Source organism: Leguminivora glycinivorella, chromosome Z, assembly GCF_023078275.1.
Source record: "Leguminivora glycinivorella isolate SPB_JAAS2020 chromosome Z, LegGlyc_1.1, whole genome shotgun sequence".
Lineage (NCBI taxonomy): Eukaryota > Metazoa > Arthropoda > Insecta > Lepidoptera > Tortricidae > Leguminivora > Leguminivora glycinivorella.
Window position 1 is genome coordinate 24,810,013 of NC_062998.1, and position 17,575 is coordinate 24,827,587.

The window sequence follows — 17,575 nt, forward strand, 5'->3', positions numbered from 1 at the left end:
AATCTGTGATTATAACTTTTGTATTATATACTTATCTAAATACCTACGCCTTTTACACCTCCGAAGGTATACCATTTTTTCATCCTTAATCCATTGGTGTTTAATAGATATCCCTAGGACGAACACTAGTTAACTACAAACTCGATTCGTGTGCAAAATAGAAGCAGTCGGAATGTTTGTGCATTATGTATATAACGTACTTAGTAATTTAATAATCGTTCTTCCTGTCTGGTACTATTAACGCGTTCAATTTATAGTTATGTTCTGAAATATGTAACTTCGAAATTATGCCTACTCGGAAAGGCATATAACTCAAGACGGGCATATGATGAACAAGGAGTTGCCAACCTTTTTTAGGCTGGGATATAAGTCGAGTTAGTCGAGTGTAAACCGTGTAAACGGGTGTTGTAGGTTAATTTTAATTGTAAGTTCCGGCTTTGGTTTTATGTGAACCTGAAAAAAATAGCTTATGAACCTATTTACAGGACATACGCCGGTCGTGCCTTATAAATAAAAAAATGCTCATATGTTGAAAATTTTAACGTTATTTGATTTACTTTCTAATTCTATACATTATTCACTGTTATTACGCAAAATACTATTGATCATGATTTTGATACCTATTCTCATATTTATGCGACAACGAGCACTAAAGTCTTGCCTTCCTACTCATCGCAGGTCAACCCGCCGAAAAAAGTAATGTTTCCACATAAGTTTACCTTATTTCACTAAAATATTACAACAGCTTTGTACTTAAAATATAATACCTAACCATGTGGATCACCCCAAAAATGTTTTCAGGGTATAGACTAGATAGACTTGTCCTGACATCGTTTATGTAGGGTTTTAAAGATCTATGCACGACCTTGTAACTCACGAGTACGGGAGTAGAAAAAATTAAATAAGTTGTCAATAGCAAATAGTTTCCAATATTTAAACATGAAATGAATATTCACTGCAATCGCCAAAATTCTTAGGTAATGGCCCTTATTTTCTTTGGGTAGGTTTTTTTACGGGTTGAATGTTATGAACTTTGTGCAGAATTCATCCGCATATGCAGCATAAGTTACTTCTACTTAAAAATAAATACGTTACTAGTATACTACTACAAAAAAAGTTTTTTTTTAATTAAAGTACCTAATCATAAAAAGTAAGTACCTATGTAATATAAAACAGGTTAATCAAATATTACGTTAGTTTAGGGCCTAGTTTTGGCCGCCAAAATAAACAGCCTAGGTGTAAATAATAAGTTATCAAAATGTAAACGACATTTAAGTCCTCAAATCTCCTCAGTCTTTTTTGTAATAATCATAATCAGTAAAATCACTTAAAAAGTGTCCTAAACATTTGATTAATATAATACAATGGATACGTCTAAATACTTATTTACCCATAGGTACATTAAATAATAGAAAAATAGCTCTAACGGATGCTAGAACCGTCATCGTTCACACGTTTCGCGTTAATCCTCGTTAATAAATCTATTCCTAACATACATTTTAGGTAGGTATGGGCAATCTAGTATAATTTTAAGAACATGATTAAAAATATCTACACAACACAGTCATTAATGTCATTATTTATATCGATTTGTTTAATTTACCCACACCTCAGGCATTATAGCACTTGGTTGAACTGATTAGAAAGCCAATTTAGGTTTTGGCTCAAACACGATTGGCAAAATCGGTTCAATGGATGAACTCTCATTTGGTTCAGTTTTTTTTGGATTCACGCATATTTACATTCTAGTTGTATCAGAGCGAAGTCTGAAAGTTCCATTTTTATACAGTTTGGGGGTCCCGTTAGCAGGATAAGCGGTCGCTTCGTCCAGTTCCTGTATTTTAGGCGACCTGTCGCGCTGCGGGCGCGCGCGGTAGGAGAAGCTGGCGGCCTTGAGGCGGGCGCCGATGCCGGGCTTGGGCGGCGGGCCGGGGAAGGGGGACGAGTGCGGCGCCACCGGCGTGTGCGGCGCCGACACGCTGCTCACCACGGGCGGGGCCATGTCGGGCCGCCTCACTACCATGCTCTTCGACGGCGGTCGTGAACTCTCGTTAGTCATACTGTAAACAAAACTAAGGTACTTATCAATTCTACCATTTTTAATCTGATTACAAGTTTAAAAGCAGGTAAAACGTACCTACATACCTTAAAAATACTTTTGACACCAAAAACGTCAAATGATACGGGATGAATCCCAAAATCACCTGGCGCTCCACATACCTATATACTTACATTTTAAAGGGTTAAGGACCTTCAAAATGTTACGCACAGAGCCATGTAACGTAGTGTTCTGGTGAGTAAAGACGATCAGTCCGTCGTGTCTGGTACCTATGAGTGGCCCTCCGAGCGAGAGGCAGTGTAGTGGTACTAGTGGTACTGGTAGTGGTAGTGATAGTTACCGCGACGGCAGGCGGCGGCCGGGGCCGGGGCGCGAGTGGCGGTGCGTGCCGCTGGGCGCGGTGCTGCAGCGCGTCGGCTTGTCGTGCAAGCTGCCGCTGCGGATCGCTGCAACACATACCGGTGGGTAATGTTATTGACTCTGATCTGGGTATAACCTACGAGTTTCCGAGATAATATGATGGAAAAATATTACGGTATGTGACATGTGTACCTACATTGATTTCCAGTGGCGAAATGTTTAGTATTTTAAGATCAAGCAAAAATTAATTTCTGGAATTGCGGGCGTACAAACTTCCATAAAATTACTTTTGAGAGGTTGGCGTAACTATGTAACGCAAAACTAATTTATATTATACTTTCTTTACTCTGTGGCGGTAACTTCTAAAAACACATGAAAGCGTCGTTGAAATGGTAGATTTCTGTTTTTGACAAACGTTAGGTACGCATGATACGTCCAGTTATGTATATTTAACCGTACATATAAACCTAGAACAACAAGTAGATACAATGCATGAGTACATATTAGCATAGAATACATTGCGTGTAACTTACGCATAGCAGTAGAGTCGAGCGGGTGCGTGTAGATGCGCTTGCGCGCCTGCAGCATGGTGTAGACGAGCGCCACGAGCGAGCGCGGCGGCGCCGGCGCCGCCTCCGCGCCCGCGCCCGCCGCGCCGCGCTGCCGCGCCACCCACCACGTCTCCATGCGCCCCTTGCCCTTCACCTCCACCTCGCCGCGCGCCTCCAGCTCGTATCCGCACCGACGCAACAACTGCATAATGCCGCACATTTTTAAATCAACACGAAACGAACACATCCTATGATTATTTATTATTTATTCGTACTTTAAGTCCACATTCAGGGTCCCAAGCCACGAGATTGCGTCAGGCGTTAATTTAAACAGGTCTTCCAGAGGGCCTGGGAAAGCATGCAGTGGGCAGCGCTCAATGGTTAGAGTCTCTTCACCACATTCGCAGAGGGCAGAGTCCTCCCAACCCCATTTGAAGTATGAAGATTGTGGAAAGACTTACTTAATTTACCTTATGGTACAACCACACGAGTGGTAAACAACGTCAAAGAGCGAACACGATCATGTGGAGAGGTGTTTGCCTGTTGTTTGGTATTTGCCAGTGATTGCTGCGTAGGTATCAGTACCGGTTTCTTCGTGTTCGTCAAATAGGTACTTTCTTCAAGCGTAGGGATGGGATGCTTGTGTTCACCAGTGTTTTTTTAAATACCACGTCGATGGCAAACAAGTATACGGCCCGCCTGATGGAAAACGGTCACCGTAACCTATGGACGCCTGCAACTCAAGGGGTATCACATATGCGTTGCCGACCCATTAGAAACTTGTTTGTGTTTGGCTTGCTTGTGTTTGTGGCGAACATCAATCGCGTCGATTCGATGGTTTTGCAATCAGGCGACATTCTCAATCCCTCTGTATTAAAAATGTTTAAAATTATAAGCCTGACGAAGGTAAGGTAAAGTTACCTCTTTGGTGTACTTGGTGACTTGTATGCGGTCCATGGCGCCCGTGCTCTCCATGCGCGAGGCCTCGTTGACGGTGTTGCCCCAGATGTCGTAGACGGGCTTGCGCGCGCCGATCACGCCGCCCACCAGTGGCCCGCAGCTAATTCCTGTCCCGACACATACACTATTTAACAAATCTAACATTAAATGTTTACTTTCACTGCATTTGTTTTTTATACCGGTTAGTTATCTCGTCTTGCTCTGGCTCTGGCACTTAGGTTGAATACCTATGTCCCTTCTTATCTTGTTTACTTTAGGGTCTCCCCAAACCGACGCGGAATCGGCTTTAGCCGACCAAAAGTCGCTCGTTAGTATGAAAACGCTTACGGCTCAGCCACGACATTGGTTTGAGCGGCGGCCATACATTGGAGCGAGACACAGCGATGGGACTTTTCATTCGCACGTATGGATGCCGCTCACCGCTGTCGCGATTAGACCAATGTCGTGGCTGAGCCGTTACGCATCGGAAAGCGAAACGCATCCGTACGCATGTTCATTGTTCATACTAACGAGCGATTTTTCGTGCATTCCAATTCCACATATTGATGAAATACAAATGTTTTGAATAGAATAGAATAGAAATTTTATTGCTCTCATGTTGGTGTACAGATCTTACACTAGGTACAATAGTTACATAGCAACATGATACCCTACAGGGTATTGCAGTATGGTACACATAATATATTAAAAAAGAAACAAGCATCTTATAACTAAAGTACTTAATCCTAAATATAAAACTCCAGCCTATTTCCTGTATGTAAGTAAAATTTTTAAAATTTGTTTTACCTACTCGATAGCAAAGTTTATTTGTTGGATTCTAGATTATTTTTAACCCCCGACTCAAAAACGACGGGGTGTTATAAGTTTGACGTGTCTGTCTGTGGCATCGCAGCTCCCGAACGGATGAACCGATTTCGATTTAGTTTTTTTGTTTGAAAACTGAGTTAGTCGGGAGTGTTCTTACCCATGTTTCATTTCAAAATCGGTCCACTATGTCGCGGTCGGGAGTTTTTTCAAAATTTTAATTTTGTGGTTAGGTGAACCACTTCAACTCCACCCAATTTAGAAACATTCTGCTTCGTCGACTCTTAATAGAAAACACGAGGGGTTGTGACCACTCGGCGCCCTTGTAAAATAAATATTGATGTAAGTATTATATACGCAGGGCTTCTTTAAGTATGCATAGGTATAGGAAGGAAGGAGATTGGACATGCCGGGCGATTTGTATTCTATACGCCTGTCGCAAGTTCTTGAACACACACACCCACACACACACACACACACACACACACACACACACACACACACACACACACACACACACACACACACACACACACACTCACAGGCAAGCATGGTCGCGCGATAAATGATAAAACATCGGGCCGTCCCTATATCGCACTAGTTGTAAGTGCTATGCTATCGGTGCTGGGTCATGATTACCCGGAACCCGGAACGGACGCCCCGTATAATAAGAAACTGTATTCTGGACAGCGGCGCGGGCGCGTGCGACGGACTTTACATATAATATGGTGTAGTGTAGAGTATTTAGATAGGTGCGTACCGACTCTGAGGCGGAACTTGTTGAAGCTGTGCGTGTTGATGTCCTCGAGCGCCACGCGCAGCGCGAACGCGTAGTCCACCAGCGCGCACAGGTGCTCGCAGTCCTCGTCGCAAGTCTGTATAACAACATAAACATTTCGACATGTGCACTCATCATCATCCTCCTTGCGTCATCCCGGCATTTGCCACGGCTCATGGGAGCCTGGGATCCGCTTTGACAACTAATCCCAAGATTTTACGTAGGCACTAGTTTTACGAAAGCGACTGCCATCTGACCTTCCAACCCGAAGGGTAACTAGACCTTATTGGAATTAGTCCGGTTTCTTCAACACTAGTTTTTAAGTACCTATTAAATTTATAAGTACTTTTTCACATCATCTTTGGGGACTTTTCTTTCCTGCTAAGTACGAAAAAAAGAGCAATTCGAAGAGTTTGCACATAATAATATACCCAGTCGATTATTAATAAGTATTTTTGTCGATCAAATGCATGCGCGTACTATTTGTTGTAGGTACCATATTTTTAGCAAATAAATAATTTATATATTTATTTATACATCGTCACTAATTAATATTTTTGAACATATTACCTAATTTCCTCATAAACGATGTAAAAAGCAATAGGTATGTGTCATATGGTAGCAATAGTACATTACATCAGAGGCCGGGAAAATGAGGATTTCCGGCCAAGTGGGTTGCGAGCGAGGCCGGATAGGGATACGAGGCCGGGAATCCGTTTTCACGCCGAGGCATGTATAGTGCTTTTCTCAAACATACAATGAAATAAAAAAAAATGCTCTAAAGGACAATATTTTATAAAAAAAAGTTACTTTGCAGGCCTAGGCCTAAAAAATAATATGAAATCCCTTTACAGTCCTCTCGAGTTGTTGCGCCCAAAAAGCGATACTTCCCAGCCCATTTTAAGGAACGTAAAGACAATATTTCATTGCATGTTTGAGAAAAATACTTTTCACCTCGCGCGTTAATATTTGAATCTGTCACGACGCGCGGGATTCAATTGTATCGTTTCGGATTCAATGTGGCGTACAATGACGGTCGCTGTAAATATGATATTTGGTCCCTTGTGATATAATCTAGATACTAATAAAAAGTAGTAATTAAAAGTGAAAAGGGGTTTTTGCCTTGTCGTTAGGGTCCAGTCCTGACGCAGCCATGTATGTTGCGCCTATAGTCTTGATTTTTTCAATGCTCTTGAAACGTGGCTCCCTTAGCAAGTTGTCGAAGTCAACTGAAATAAACATTTTTCTTAAAATAGGTTATAATATTATAATTATTATTTATCCTAAGACTTGAATAATAAAAAGTGAGGTCTATACCTGTAAATTGTAATGCACTGGTCTATTTTTGTTGTGTGTCAGAAAAAGGTGCGAAATGAAAAGGAACGTTTTAAAAGTAAGTTGTAATATGGAGATAAGTGTCTTACAGATGATCTCGTTGAGCAGGCGCATGCAGTCGACCGCTTTCTGCTCGGAGTAGAACTCGTGGAAGTTGGGGATGCCCGCGAACATCACGCCCACCTCGTGCCGCCACTGCGAGTACAGCTCCTGCCGGCCAAACCAAACTTTCCCCTTTACAATACTATATTGTGCAACATGGTAAGTTAAATATTGCAAGCGAGAGTAAGAGTTCACAAACACCTTTACAAACCAACATTCCAAATAAATGTATACACGACCTTAGTGTCATTTGTCATAGAACCTATTGCAAAATGTATATGATGCAAATAAAGAACTATTGAACTAAAGATGTTTGTGTACTCGACCGTACAATGCCGGGGCGATTTAAAGACTAGTTTGCAAGATTCTTACGCCCCGGGTTCAAGTTTACACACTCTATTTTTCATCACACTTGCAATAAAAATATCAAGAAGGCAATTTTGGTCAGCTCCGTGGGGAAAAACGTTTTTATATAATTTTTCTATAATATATGTAAGTAAGTACCTATGTTTTTAAGGACATACATAAAAACCATCCCAAGTGAAAGTAAATTTAATTATGGCGCTCCCACACTGGCTGTTATATAACATTTATAACTGCCGCGTGTGGGCTATAACCATATTTAGGGATACTTGAACATAAAAATGTAGTTAACTTACATCCGGCTTCCGTTCCTTGCTCAGGAAATGGTTGACGACGTGGTCGGGCAGGATGTGCTTGAGCAGGTACCGGTTGGTGCGCTGGTTGTCGCGCATCTGCTCGAGATTGGTCTCGGCCTGCAGCTTCCACAGGAAGTCCAGCCGCGACGTCACCTCCACCAGCCGCGCGTGGTTCACCACGATCGCGAGGAACACCATCATTAGGATTAGCATTCGTTTGTAGAAATCCATTGTGCTGGAATCGTTAAGTGTATCTACATTAGGTTTTAAATATTACCTAAGAAGTAAGAGCCCACACAGACAGAGAGCGGTTAAGTTCAGTTTGAGTTCCGCGTTCTGGTGACCGTTGACCGCTCAAGACTTACGACGCACACAAGTGGCGTTCAAATTCGGGTGCGCTCTAAATATTCGACTAACATACCCATACTTTAAGTCCATGCATGGCGAGTTAATCAATGAATAGTTAATCAATAATAATTTATATATAAATTCATTCATAATGACTCCATGCAATTTTGCAACTCACAGTACTTGCAAACCCGTATTAGATATCGAAAATGTTGACAGAAACAAACTTGTAGCAAATCTTGCCTTTTATTCTTTCACAATCAACATGTCACTCGGATGCATATTTTTTTTGGGATATACCTAAGCGCCCTGATAATGGAATCTTCAGACCTCCTATTCCCCTCCGTCTTAAGGATACATTGGATGGAAGTTTCTATCTAACTCAAACAAAATTAGGAAGTCAAAATGGATTTCTTGCATTACCACATATACCTATCATATATAACTTCCTAGGGGTTGGTCTCTGATACCTATTTATTGCTTGACCTGTAGACACCAGGTAAGCCTAGTTAGTGATGCTAATCCACATCATTATTCAATATGTACTCATAAATTGTAAATACTAACATCCATTGGTAGAGCTGTCGACTGGCGGAGTTACTTCTTTTACAATAGTGTTTACTAGCGACTAGAGAGTCATGTCCTCGTGATCTTCACTATCTTTGGTGGCCTTAACTCATAAGTAGTAGTAGTAGTAGTAATACACTTTATTGTACAAAGATAAGAACACACACAGTAAAGAAAAAAAGAACACACACATCATTTGTACAAAGGCGAACTTATCCCATTAAGGGATTTCTTCCAGTTAACCTTAGAGCAGTTAAAGGAGAATTGGAGATGGTAGACGTAAGCCATATTCCTGTTTACGTAATTGGATTCTGTGTGCGAAACATTTATCTTACTTGCGTAAACATTAATTAAAAATACATTTTATAAGGAATAAGTTAAGTACTTACGCAGTTGGGCCCGTTTGATCCTTGTAATAGACCACCAAGAATATGGCGTATATAACTACGCTCACTGTAGCCATCAAAATCTTGATCAAGTAGTATAGCTTTAGTATAGATGTTAAGGCGATGAGGCACAAGATCCAAGTAAATACTACGTACTCCGGAGTGTAACACTCATTACTATCTTTGTCCACTTCATTGCATGTAGATAGACCGCAAATAATTAGCTTGATAGTGCTGCAAAATACAAGTGTATTTAAGTTAAGCCGTTAGATGATTTGTGGGTTCCATACCTAAAGGTATAACCAGCACCGGATTTCAAAAAAATCTAGGGGGAAAAAAAATGTGTACGAATTGGGCGCCCCCACTGCACTTGACGCCAGGGGTATGGATTCGCCCCTAGATCCGGCTCTGGGTACAACCAAACTTTTTTTCTAATAGTTTTTCTATTGGAACTCTCTAGTTGTCATTAATTATAGTCTTATCACGTAATTTGTATGGTAAGTAATACATAATAATGAAATAATATGTTTATTTACATATTAACCCCCTTATTCATAAACGTTCACTAAAATAATCAAGCCGATAAAGTTCGTTTGTCACTTTCTATCACACCAATACGTCGGAAAGGGACAAACGAAGTTTATCGGCTTGATAACATTAGAGAGCATTTATGAATAAGGGGGTAAGTGGTAATTTTGTCGAAGCACTGTGAGGAATGAGAGAATGGTTTCTGTGTAATAGTGCAGGAGTTACCTAGATATGGACATGACGGTAACGAAGGTACATATGTGTGCGTTCCGGCGACGGCGCGTGGCGCCGAGCCAGCGAGCGAGCGCGGCCAGGCGCGGCGCGCGCGGCAGCTCCTCGCCCATCGCCGCCAGGAGCGCCAGCGCCAGCAGCGCCGTCACCGCGCCCAGCGCCGCCATCAGCTTCCAGCAACTATGTACCACACGATCAGCTACTTACACTTCGCATTATAATACACCAACTCCTACACACGTTTACTTACTTACAAAGTAGGTTCGAGACATCTAAGTACTGTCGCTTATTGCGAGTTGTCATCGTTGATATGTAATCCGGGTACCTAGTTTGTGTTTGTAAGGTCATAGGTATATCTATGACCTTACAAACACTATAGACTGTCATATAAAAAAAACTAGAGAAAGCGAAGTAAAAGTGGAAAAAGCTCTATCTTGGATAGGATTTCAATTCAATCCAATCGCTGGCGCTTGCTCTGCCATCTGAGTTACCATCAAGGCCTTACGAAGAAAATGTTTTTTTTTCGAAAGTACCTATAGACAATGAATTTCGCGCAGCAGATAGCTAGTAATGACTAAACACTCGCCTTGCAAATATATGTATACCTTTCATACACCAGTAATATTCGCTGAGGCTTTGACAAATAATCAAATTAAGTATTTAAAATGAAAGTTAGTAAGTGTAGTACTAACTAAATAGCTAGAGTGTGTTCCGTCAAATCGGGACTCACTTGTAGTGCATGGTGGTCTGCACGGCGAAGATGAAGAGCCACAGCAGGAAGCAGCAGCAGACGTTGGACTTGAAGGTGAGCTCGTCGAGGCAGGCGAACTCGCGCTCGAGCGACGCGCGCCGGAAGCGCAGCGACCACAGCCGCATGTTGTCCATGCGCATGCGCCGGTTCGTGCCCACCTCGATCGAGTGGTTGATTATGTCCTCCTCCTGCGCTCACAAATACAGCTTGCCAAAAAAAGATGCCGACGAATTGAGAACCTCCTCCTTTTTTGAAGTCGGTTAAAAAAGAGTAGACATTAAAAAGTGGCAAAATCTAGTATCGTCCCGTTTTCACACACACTTTGAAAGAAACGACACTACATTTCTACTCTTTTTAGTCAGACTGTACAGTACGTACACATTGGTCTTATACATATACAGGCTGTAATTTTTATAACTGGATATATTTTCTAGATATGATGGGCTGACTATAAAAAAAAACATCAAATACATATTCGTCCAATTTCACCTAGACTTTACCGTTTGCAAGTTCTACCCCTTGCAATTTTGAAAGACCTCAAAAACAGTAATGCATGCGCACATTTCCCCACACCGAGCGATGACCTGCGACTTTATTTGATTTGATTTTTTGCACTAATGGTCTCCATACTTTATGGAAAATAAGGTAGACTTTTTTTCTTCTGTTCTGAGTCTGTATCAGTTTATTGATAACCGGCTTAAATATTGCCGGTTATACAAATTACACTCTGTATTACAACTTCATTAAACATGTCCGAGTATCGACAAGTAAGAGTAGACAGTATGAGTACGTCTGCGAGCGGCGTGACGTCGTCCGAGTCGAAGCCGTGGTCCAGGCCGGGCGGCAGCTCCAGCGCCGCCTGCGCCTCCTCGTCGTCGCTCACCGAGTAGTACTGCAACACACATTTTAAACCATTACTTCCACTTCCTTCACATTTCAGAACTTCCACCGTATCTACTTTGTATGGAACATTATTATATGGCCGTTTTGTCGTGAAAGATAGATTAACAAACGGACACACAGACTTTCCCATTTATAATATTATTATAGGCCCTTGCATCTGTAACAGATCATTCAAGCAGCATCCTTGTGACACTTACGTTCGTGACTGTATAGCCTAATTCGAGAGAGGATCCCTCGTCCGCACACACGGCAGGTGTATGCTCCCCAGATGGGCGGGGGTTAGAGGCCTGCTCGTGACGCCTCATGCGTAGGTCATAGATATACTTCATATAGTACCTAAGTAAATGTCTACGCACGTTCTGAAAGGGTATCTCAGGAGTCCAATCTGTATTAGTTTCGTCTTCCAAAATGCTGCTGGGCCGACGGTTGCTCGATTCAGAAGTGTGATGGCTCGTCGGGACGCTGAAAAAAGGAAATCCATTGCGTAGTTTTAAAAATCTATGCATACATAGGGAGGGACAGACAGATTGAGAGTTGAAAGCAACTGTTTTATACTATGTAGTGATACCGCTATTGTTGTTGTACAGCATTCGTAAAGCAATAAGTAAGTAATCGTTGGAGTATTCCACGAGAAATGTCCTTTCTGTAAATCCCGAGAATATACTGCCAATTGGTTAGCCAAGTCATGAAAAATATTGTTAGACACAAAATAACTTTCTTAGCGTTTCCGGTAACGTAGCCATATATACGCACAACTTATCGTTATCGTAGCTAGTCATTTCTATCCCTCTTCCGTATTGGCGCGACAGAGCCAGACAGTGTTTCGTTCGGCGTTTAGCGTCAACAATTGTCATTTCAGCTAGGCCGGCAGAAGTATTAGAAGAACCACAATTGGTAAGAGATATTTTGTTGAAATGGTGTTGTTATAGTTCTCTGTTTATAAATGTAGTGGTAGTGTCACAGATTGTTAAGTAACGTCAGATCCTTCACTTGCCCGCAAAACGACGTGTACCTATGCTTTATTTAACTAATACTAATATGTTACTACGTAAAACTCAAAAGAATAGTAGGTAGGTACGTCACGTACCGTACGTGCCACGCGAGTACACAGGCGGGCGCGTGTCGCCCCTTGGCCACTTGTTCATTCGAATAAACAGCTAGCGTGTAGGTACTTAACGCGCGACCGCGAACGAGTGACGTAGGCGGGCGTTTTCCAAAATAAATCTCGAATATCGAATTTCACCAGACGTGTTTCTGTGACTCATTCTTCTTAGAATCACGAGCTGATTCGATCCCGACAATAAAAAATGTGTCCCAAATTTTCTATACAAAATTCGAGTTTCCAATACGTCACGCACGTAGTAAGTTTATACTAAAATCGTGACGTAAAGGAAAAAAATGAGGACACATTTTTTATCGTCAGGATCGAATCAGCTCGTGATTCTGAGAAGAATGAGCCCAGACACGTCCAGATCTGGTGAAATTCGATATTCGAGATTTATTTTGGAAAACGGCCAGGCCTGGTAGTGTGTTGTACCTCGGCCTGGAGCGGTGCCTGGAGCGGCGCGGCTGCTCGGCGGCGTGGATGAGGTAGGTGGCGATGCCGTGCTCGCGGATGTAGGGGTCGCGGCTCTCGCCCTCGCCCGGCTCCACCTCGAACGCCCCGCCCAGGCACTGCAGCGTGGCCTCCGAGATGTGGACACGTCTCCAAAAAGGACAAGCATAATTTACCTATATAGACGATTTATTTCGAGGAATAGGGAATATGCAATATATTTTTATTAATAATATTCTTTATTGCTTAAAAAACATACGTTTACATAATACTTTTGAAATTTATCGTAATTTTATAGTGAAATTTAATTTTCAAAGTGGCTTTTTTAATTTCCCGCACAAATTCTCAAAACCAACGTGACTTCATGCATGTTGCATGTTACACCTGACGTCTGAAAGAGTTACCTTTTCTCGCTGCCACTCGCGTGTAGGGCCAAACGTGTGACGTCATTTCACTCGATCGCGCGCGCCAAAATGGCCGCGTTTAACTAGCCCGTAATGATAAGTAGTGGTTTTAATTTCTTTTTCTAGCTTTTTAGTTTATATTTTGGATATACATTTATTTTTAAGTAGAATCGTATAAAAAAAATCATGCATATTCCCTATTAGAGGTAACACTTGATAAATCGAAATTATTCGTCATTGAAATAGAACATTGCGGTAATTTACTTTTCCAGTCTGACATAGATGTAGGTACATATATATTGTAAATATCACTTTTGACTAGTATAACATGGTGTTACCCAGGGAGGCCTCCGCTCTCCATGTGGTTGGCCACGGTGACGTCGTGCGACCACAGGTCGAACTGCCACTTGAGCTGGCCCAGCACGCCGCACAGCACCGTGCCGCTGTGGATGCCGATGCGCATGTCCAGGTCTACCTGCCGTACACACACGCACTTATTACTTTTATAATACCGTCATTATTATTATTATAATGACACTTTTATAATACCAACGACGATATATACCGGGACTGATAATCCCATACAACCAAATGTAACTGCAGCAAAAATCATATTTTTATCAATATTTCTACGTGCTTTTTTTAGGGTTCCGTAGTCAACTAGGAACCCTTATAGTTTCGCCATGTCTGTCTGTCCGTCCGTCCGTCCGTCCGTCCGTCCGTCCGTCCGCGGATAATCTCAGTAACCGTTAGCACTAGAAAGCTGAAATTTGGTACCAATATGTATATCAATCACGCCAACAAAGTACAAAAATAAAAAATGGAAAAAAATGTTTTATTAGGGTACCCCCCCTACATGTAAAGTGGGAGCTGATATTTTTTTTCATTCCAACCCCAACGTGTGATATATTGTTGGATAGGTATTTAAAAATGAATAAGGGTTTACTAAAATCATGTTTTGATAATATTAATATTTTCGGAAATAATCGCTCCTAAAGGAAAAAAAAGTGCGTCCCCCCCTTCTAACTTTTGAACCATATGTTTGAAAAATATGAAAAAAATCACAAAAGTAGAACTTTATAAGGACTTTCTAGGAAAATTGTTTTGAACTTGATAGGTTCAATAGTTTTTGAGAAAAATACGGAAAACTACGGGACCCTACACTGAGTGTGGCCTAACACGCTCTTGGCCGGTTTTTTTAAAGAACAAAAGACAAATTTCTTCATTTTTTATATCATGATATTTATATCACATTAATAGGGTGCATCGGGGTAATTTCGAAGCAAAGAAATGCTCCGATAATTTCGAAAGGGGAATCTTGATATGATGGAAATAATGGTGACTTTTATGTGACTTTTGACTCCACGGGGAACCCCAGAGCTGGCGCATATTTCTCTCAACGTATCGCCCTGGCGATACAGAGAGGAAATGCCACCAGCATAATGGGCACCATGCCGCAGGCGGAAATTTTAGATGGAATTTTCTTTTTATAATTGGGTTTATTTTTAAGTAGTTATATTTAGTTGTAATTTAGTTTTGTTTGGTTATTTCTAAGTATTTTGTTAAGTTTCATATTGTTATTCTTTCACCATTCAATAAAGTGTGACTTTCGAAACTACCCCAATGCACCCTACTGATTAAAATAGTATTTTATACAATCGTATACCATGTTTAGGCCACGAAGCTTGCTGAGTGACCTAATAGTATGGTACGAGAGTGAAAAGCTTAATTATATCACTATTGTATACAATACTTTTCTACGAGTCATCATCTTCATCATCAATGGACGGAAATATCATCATTCAAGTTAAAATTAATGTTAATAGCGTCGTTCACCGTTGTATCAACATCGAAACCAATTGTTTGTAATAGTCGTATCTGATTGGCCGATAACGCGACAGATAAAAAAAATGTGTTTCAGATGCAAAAAAATTGGCCAGGTATCGCAAATTAGTATAATTGTATGAAGATCTATTTTTGAAATTATTACAGTTAACTAAAGTCAACTATAATGAGATATTATAGTTGAGTCGGACTGCCATAGAGTATCCAACACTGAAAAGTTAGCACTTATAGTTTAGTCTGTGGTGTCCTAATTGACAGATTACAGACGACGAGTAGAAAAAAAATATTAATATACTGAATATAGCGCTCTAACTTGACAAGTGACTCTGTTGACATCGCAGACAAATATTGTCGTAAGTCGTTTAGGTGGCATCAAAATAATAATAATTCGGAATGGGGGATACCTGCGTGTTGTAGCGCACGTCGCGGATGGCGCGGATCATGTGCAGCCCCATGTTGACGCAGCACAGCGCGTGGTCGGGCCGCGCGGTCGGCAGCCCGCTCACGCAGAAGTAGCAGTCTCCCAGGAGCTTGATTCGTAAACAGTGGTTCTCCTGAACACATACAAACAACTTTATTCTTATCTCCACGTGTGTTTTTTTTTTATCCAACACTAATAACACTGTAAACAAACTACTTTATCCTACCGACTGCGCCATGTTGACTTAAGAAGCATCAATAAAACTACACTAAACATTATTTGTTATAGTTTTGATTAACAATAAGTACAACCTACACTCAACTACTACTAGATGATGCTACTAATTGTTGCGTTCTTTGCTTAAATGGTCCATGTGCTGCATTCGTTTTAAAATACCTAAAGGTTTACCTCTCTAAACTTCTACAGGATTTGTGTTGTTCAAATCTTAAAAAGTTCAGTAAATTTTAAATACCAACAGCGGACATAATACGGGACAAATTTTAAAAAGAGAGTCAACTGCAATGATTAAATATAACCACAAATTCCAAAATTGCCACTTGCATCGGTATCGATAGGGTTGCATTGCTATGCGTATGTATCAGGAAAGGTGATTCCTGTCACAAGTAGGAATGAACCCTAATCAAAGAGTTATATTATAACAATAACTCGAATTATAAGTTATGATAATAACTATGAAAGCATTCATTAAATGTAGAAAGTAGAATGTTATTTTTAAATGTAACTTGCAGGTATGAGGTACAGTAAACGGCCATAAAAAATGCGCATCAGTCTTCGGAAAGAGACAATTGACGTCACATAAGCATGAAAGAGACAACGCTTTACAAAGACGAAAAACCGATGTGTATTATTTATGGCCGTTTACTGTACAATAGTAAGTACCTACTTAAATAAATATATGCAATTCACTCACCGATGCCAATCGATCAAACCGAGCAAATAATGCATTCAATAATTTTACTAGTTCTTCTGCACTGCATTTGCTTGATAATTCTGCAATGTATTAAGTTATATTAGATATGTGAGTGTGCACGGGAAAACGTCTCACTTTGTCGATTGCTAGAAAGCCGCTTTGTCAGTTTATTCATAAAGCTACAATCGCCTTAATGGTAACCGACAAAGTGGGACGTTTTTCTAAACACACATACGAGCCCCAATGCAAATGATATCGTCTAGTATGAAAAAAATATTATGTCCTAACTTCGACCTCAAAATTCAGGATGAATTAGATGATTAGTAGAACATGTAACATAAAAACAAGAGAGCTTATAATGCATATTTTATTTATTCAAAACATAAATTAACAATTTTCCTCACTAGTAAACAAAAAAACATAATTTCACCAAAATGTAACACTCGCAAAAATGTTCGTCTTCAGCGTAGCCGATGCAGAAAAGAACAACTACCACTTGGTGGCGTCATCTTTTGCATCTAAAACGGCCTTAATTCTGAGCGGCATTGTATCTACCAACTGTCTATACTCCTCAGGGGTTATTCCATTCCAGACACCCACAAGTTTCTCCTTAAAATCAGCTTTGGATTTAGAAGGATCTTTTCGCAACTTTTTCTTCATTTACCACTACAAAGTTTTTATGGGAGACAAGTCTGGACTGCTGGATGGCCATGATATGGTAGGAATTTGTTTTTGTTTCAGCCACTCCATCGTTGTCTTGCCAGTATGACATAAGGCACCATCTTGTTGAAAAGTAAATCCATTTATATACTTAAACTTTCTTATAGACGGTAGTGAACTCTATTCCAAGATGCTTTTGTATTTCTCTGCATTGACGGTTCCATCTATAAATTGCAGACATCCCACACCCTGTGCCGACATACAGCCCCAAATCATTTAAAGATGCTGGAAACTACACCTTGCGTTCAAGACAGTCTTTATGAAATGCATCTCCTTTTTCTTGAATGACTTTACTTCGTTCATCGCCAACTATGACCTCAAATTTGGATTTGTCGCTCCATATTATTTTTCGCCACTGATCGGCAGTCCAGTTTCTG

General features: G+C 40.8%; 1 protein-coding gene and 1 long non-coding RNA gene across 2 annotated transcripts in view; one reads left to right on the top strand and one right to left on the bottom strand.

Moving 5' to 3' along the window:
* Positions 1-4: 4 nt before the first annotated feature.
* Positions 5-17,575, bottom strand: part of LOC125241211 (adenylyl cyclase 78C-like) — a 47,624-nt gene continuing 30,053 nt past the window's right edge. Inside the window, exons 12-28 of the mRNA XM_048149574.1 lie at positions 16,479-16,558; positions 15,531-15,680; positions 13,620-13,756; positions 12,860-13,027; positions 11,679-11,784; positions 11,210-11,311; positions 10,399-10,607; positions 9,663-9,848; positions 8,913-9,143; positions 7,609-7,843; positions 6,937-7,057; positions 6,635-6,741; positions 5,495-5,609; positions 3,892-4,037; positions 2,953-3,172; positions 2,400-2,505; positions 5-2,060 (exon numbers count right to left, since the gene is read on the bottom strand). Of these exons, the coding sequence (XP_048005531.1) occupies positions 1,739-2,060; positions 2,400-2,505; positions 2,953-3,172; positions 3,892-4,037; positions 5,495-5,609; positions 6,635-6,741; positions 6,937-7,057; positions 7,609-7,843; positions 8,913-9,143; positions 9,663-9,848; positions 10,399-10,607; positions 11,210-11,311; positions 11,679-11,784; positions 12,860-13,027; positions 13,620-13,756; positions 15,531-15,680; positions 16,479-16,558 (2,741 nt within the window). The 3' untranslated portion in view covers positions 5-1,738. The remainder of the gene's footprint in view (positions 2,061-2,399; positions 2,506-2,952; positions 3,173-3,891; positions 4,038-5,494; positions 5,610-6,634; positions 6,742-6,936; positions 7,058-7,608; positions 7,844-8,912; positions 9,144-9,662; positions 9,849-10,398; positions 10,608-11,209; positions 11,312-11,678; positions 11,785-12,859; positions 13,028-13,619; positions 13,757-15,530; positions 15,681-16,478; positions 16,559-17,575) is intronic.
* Positions 2,015-7,750, top strand: LOC125241212. Its single transcript, XR_007178725.1, has 3 exons — positions 2,015-2,077; positions 6,956-7,108; positions 7,633-7,750. It is a non-coding gene; the product is annotated as an uncharacterized LOC125241212 (long non-coding RNA).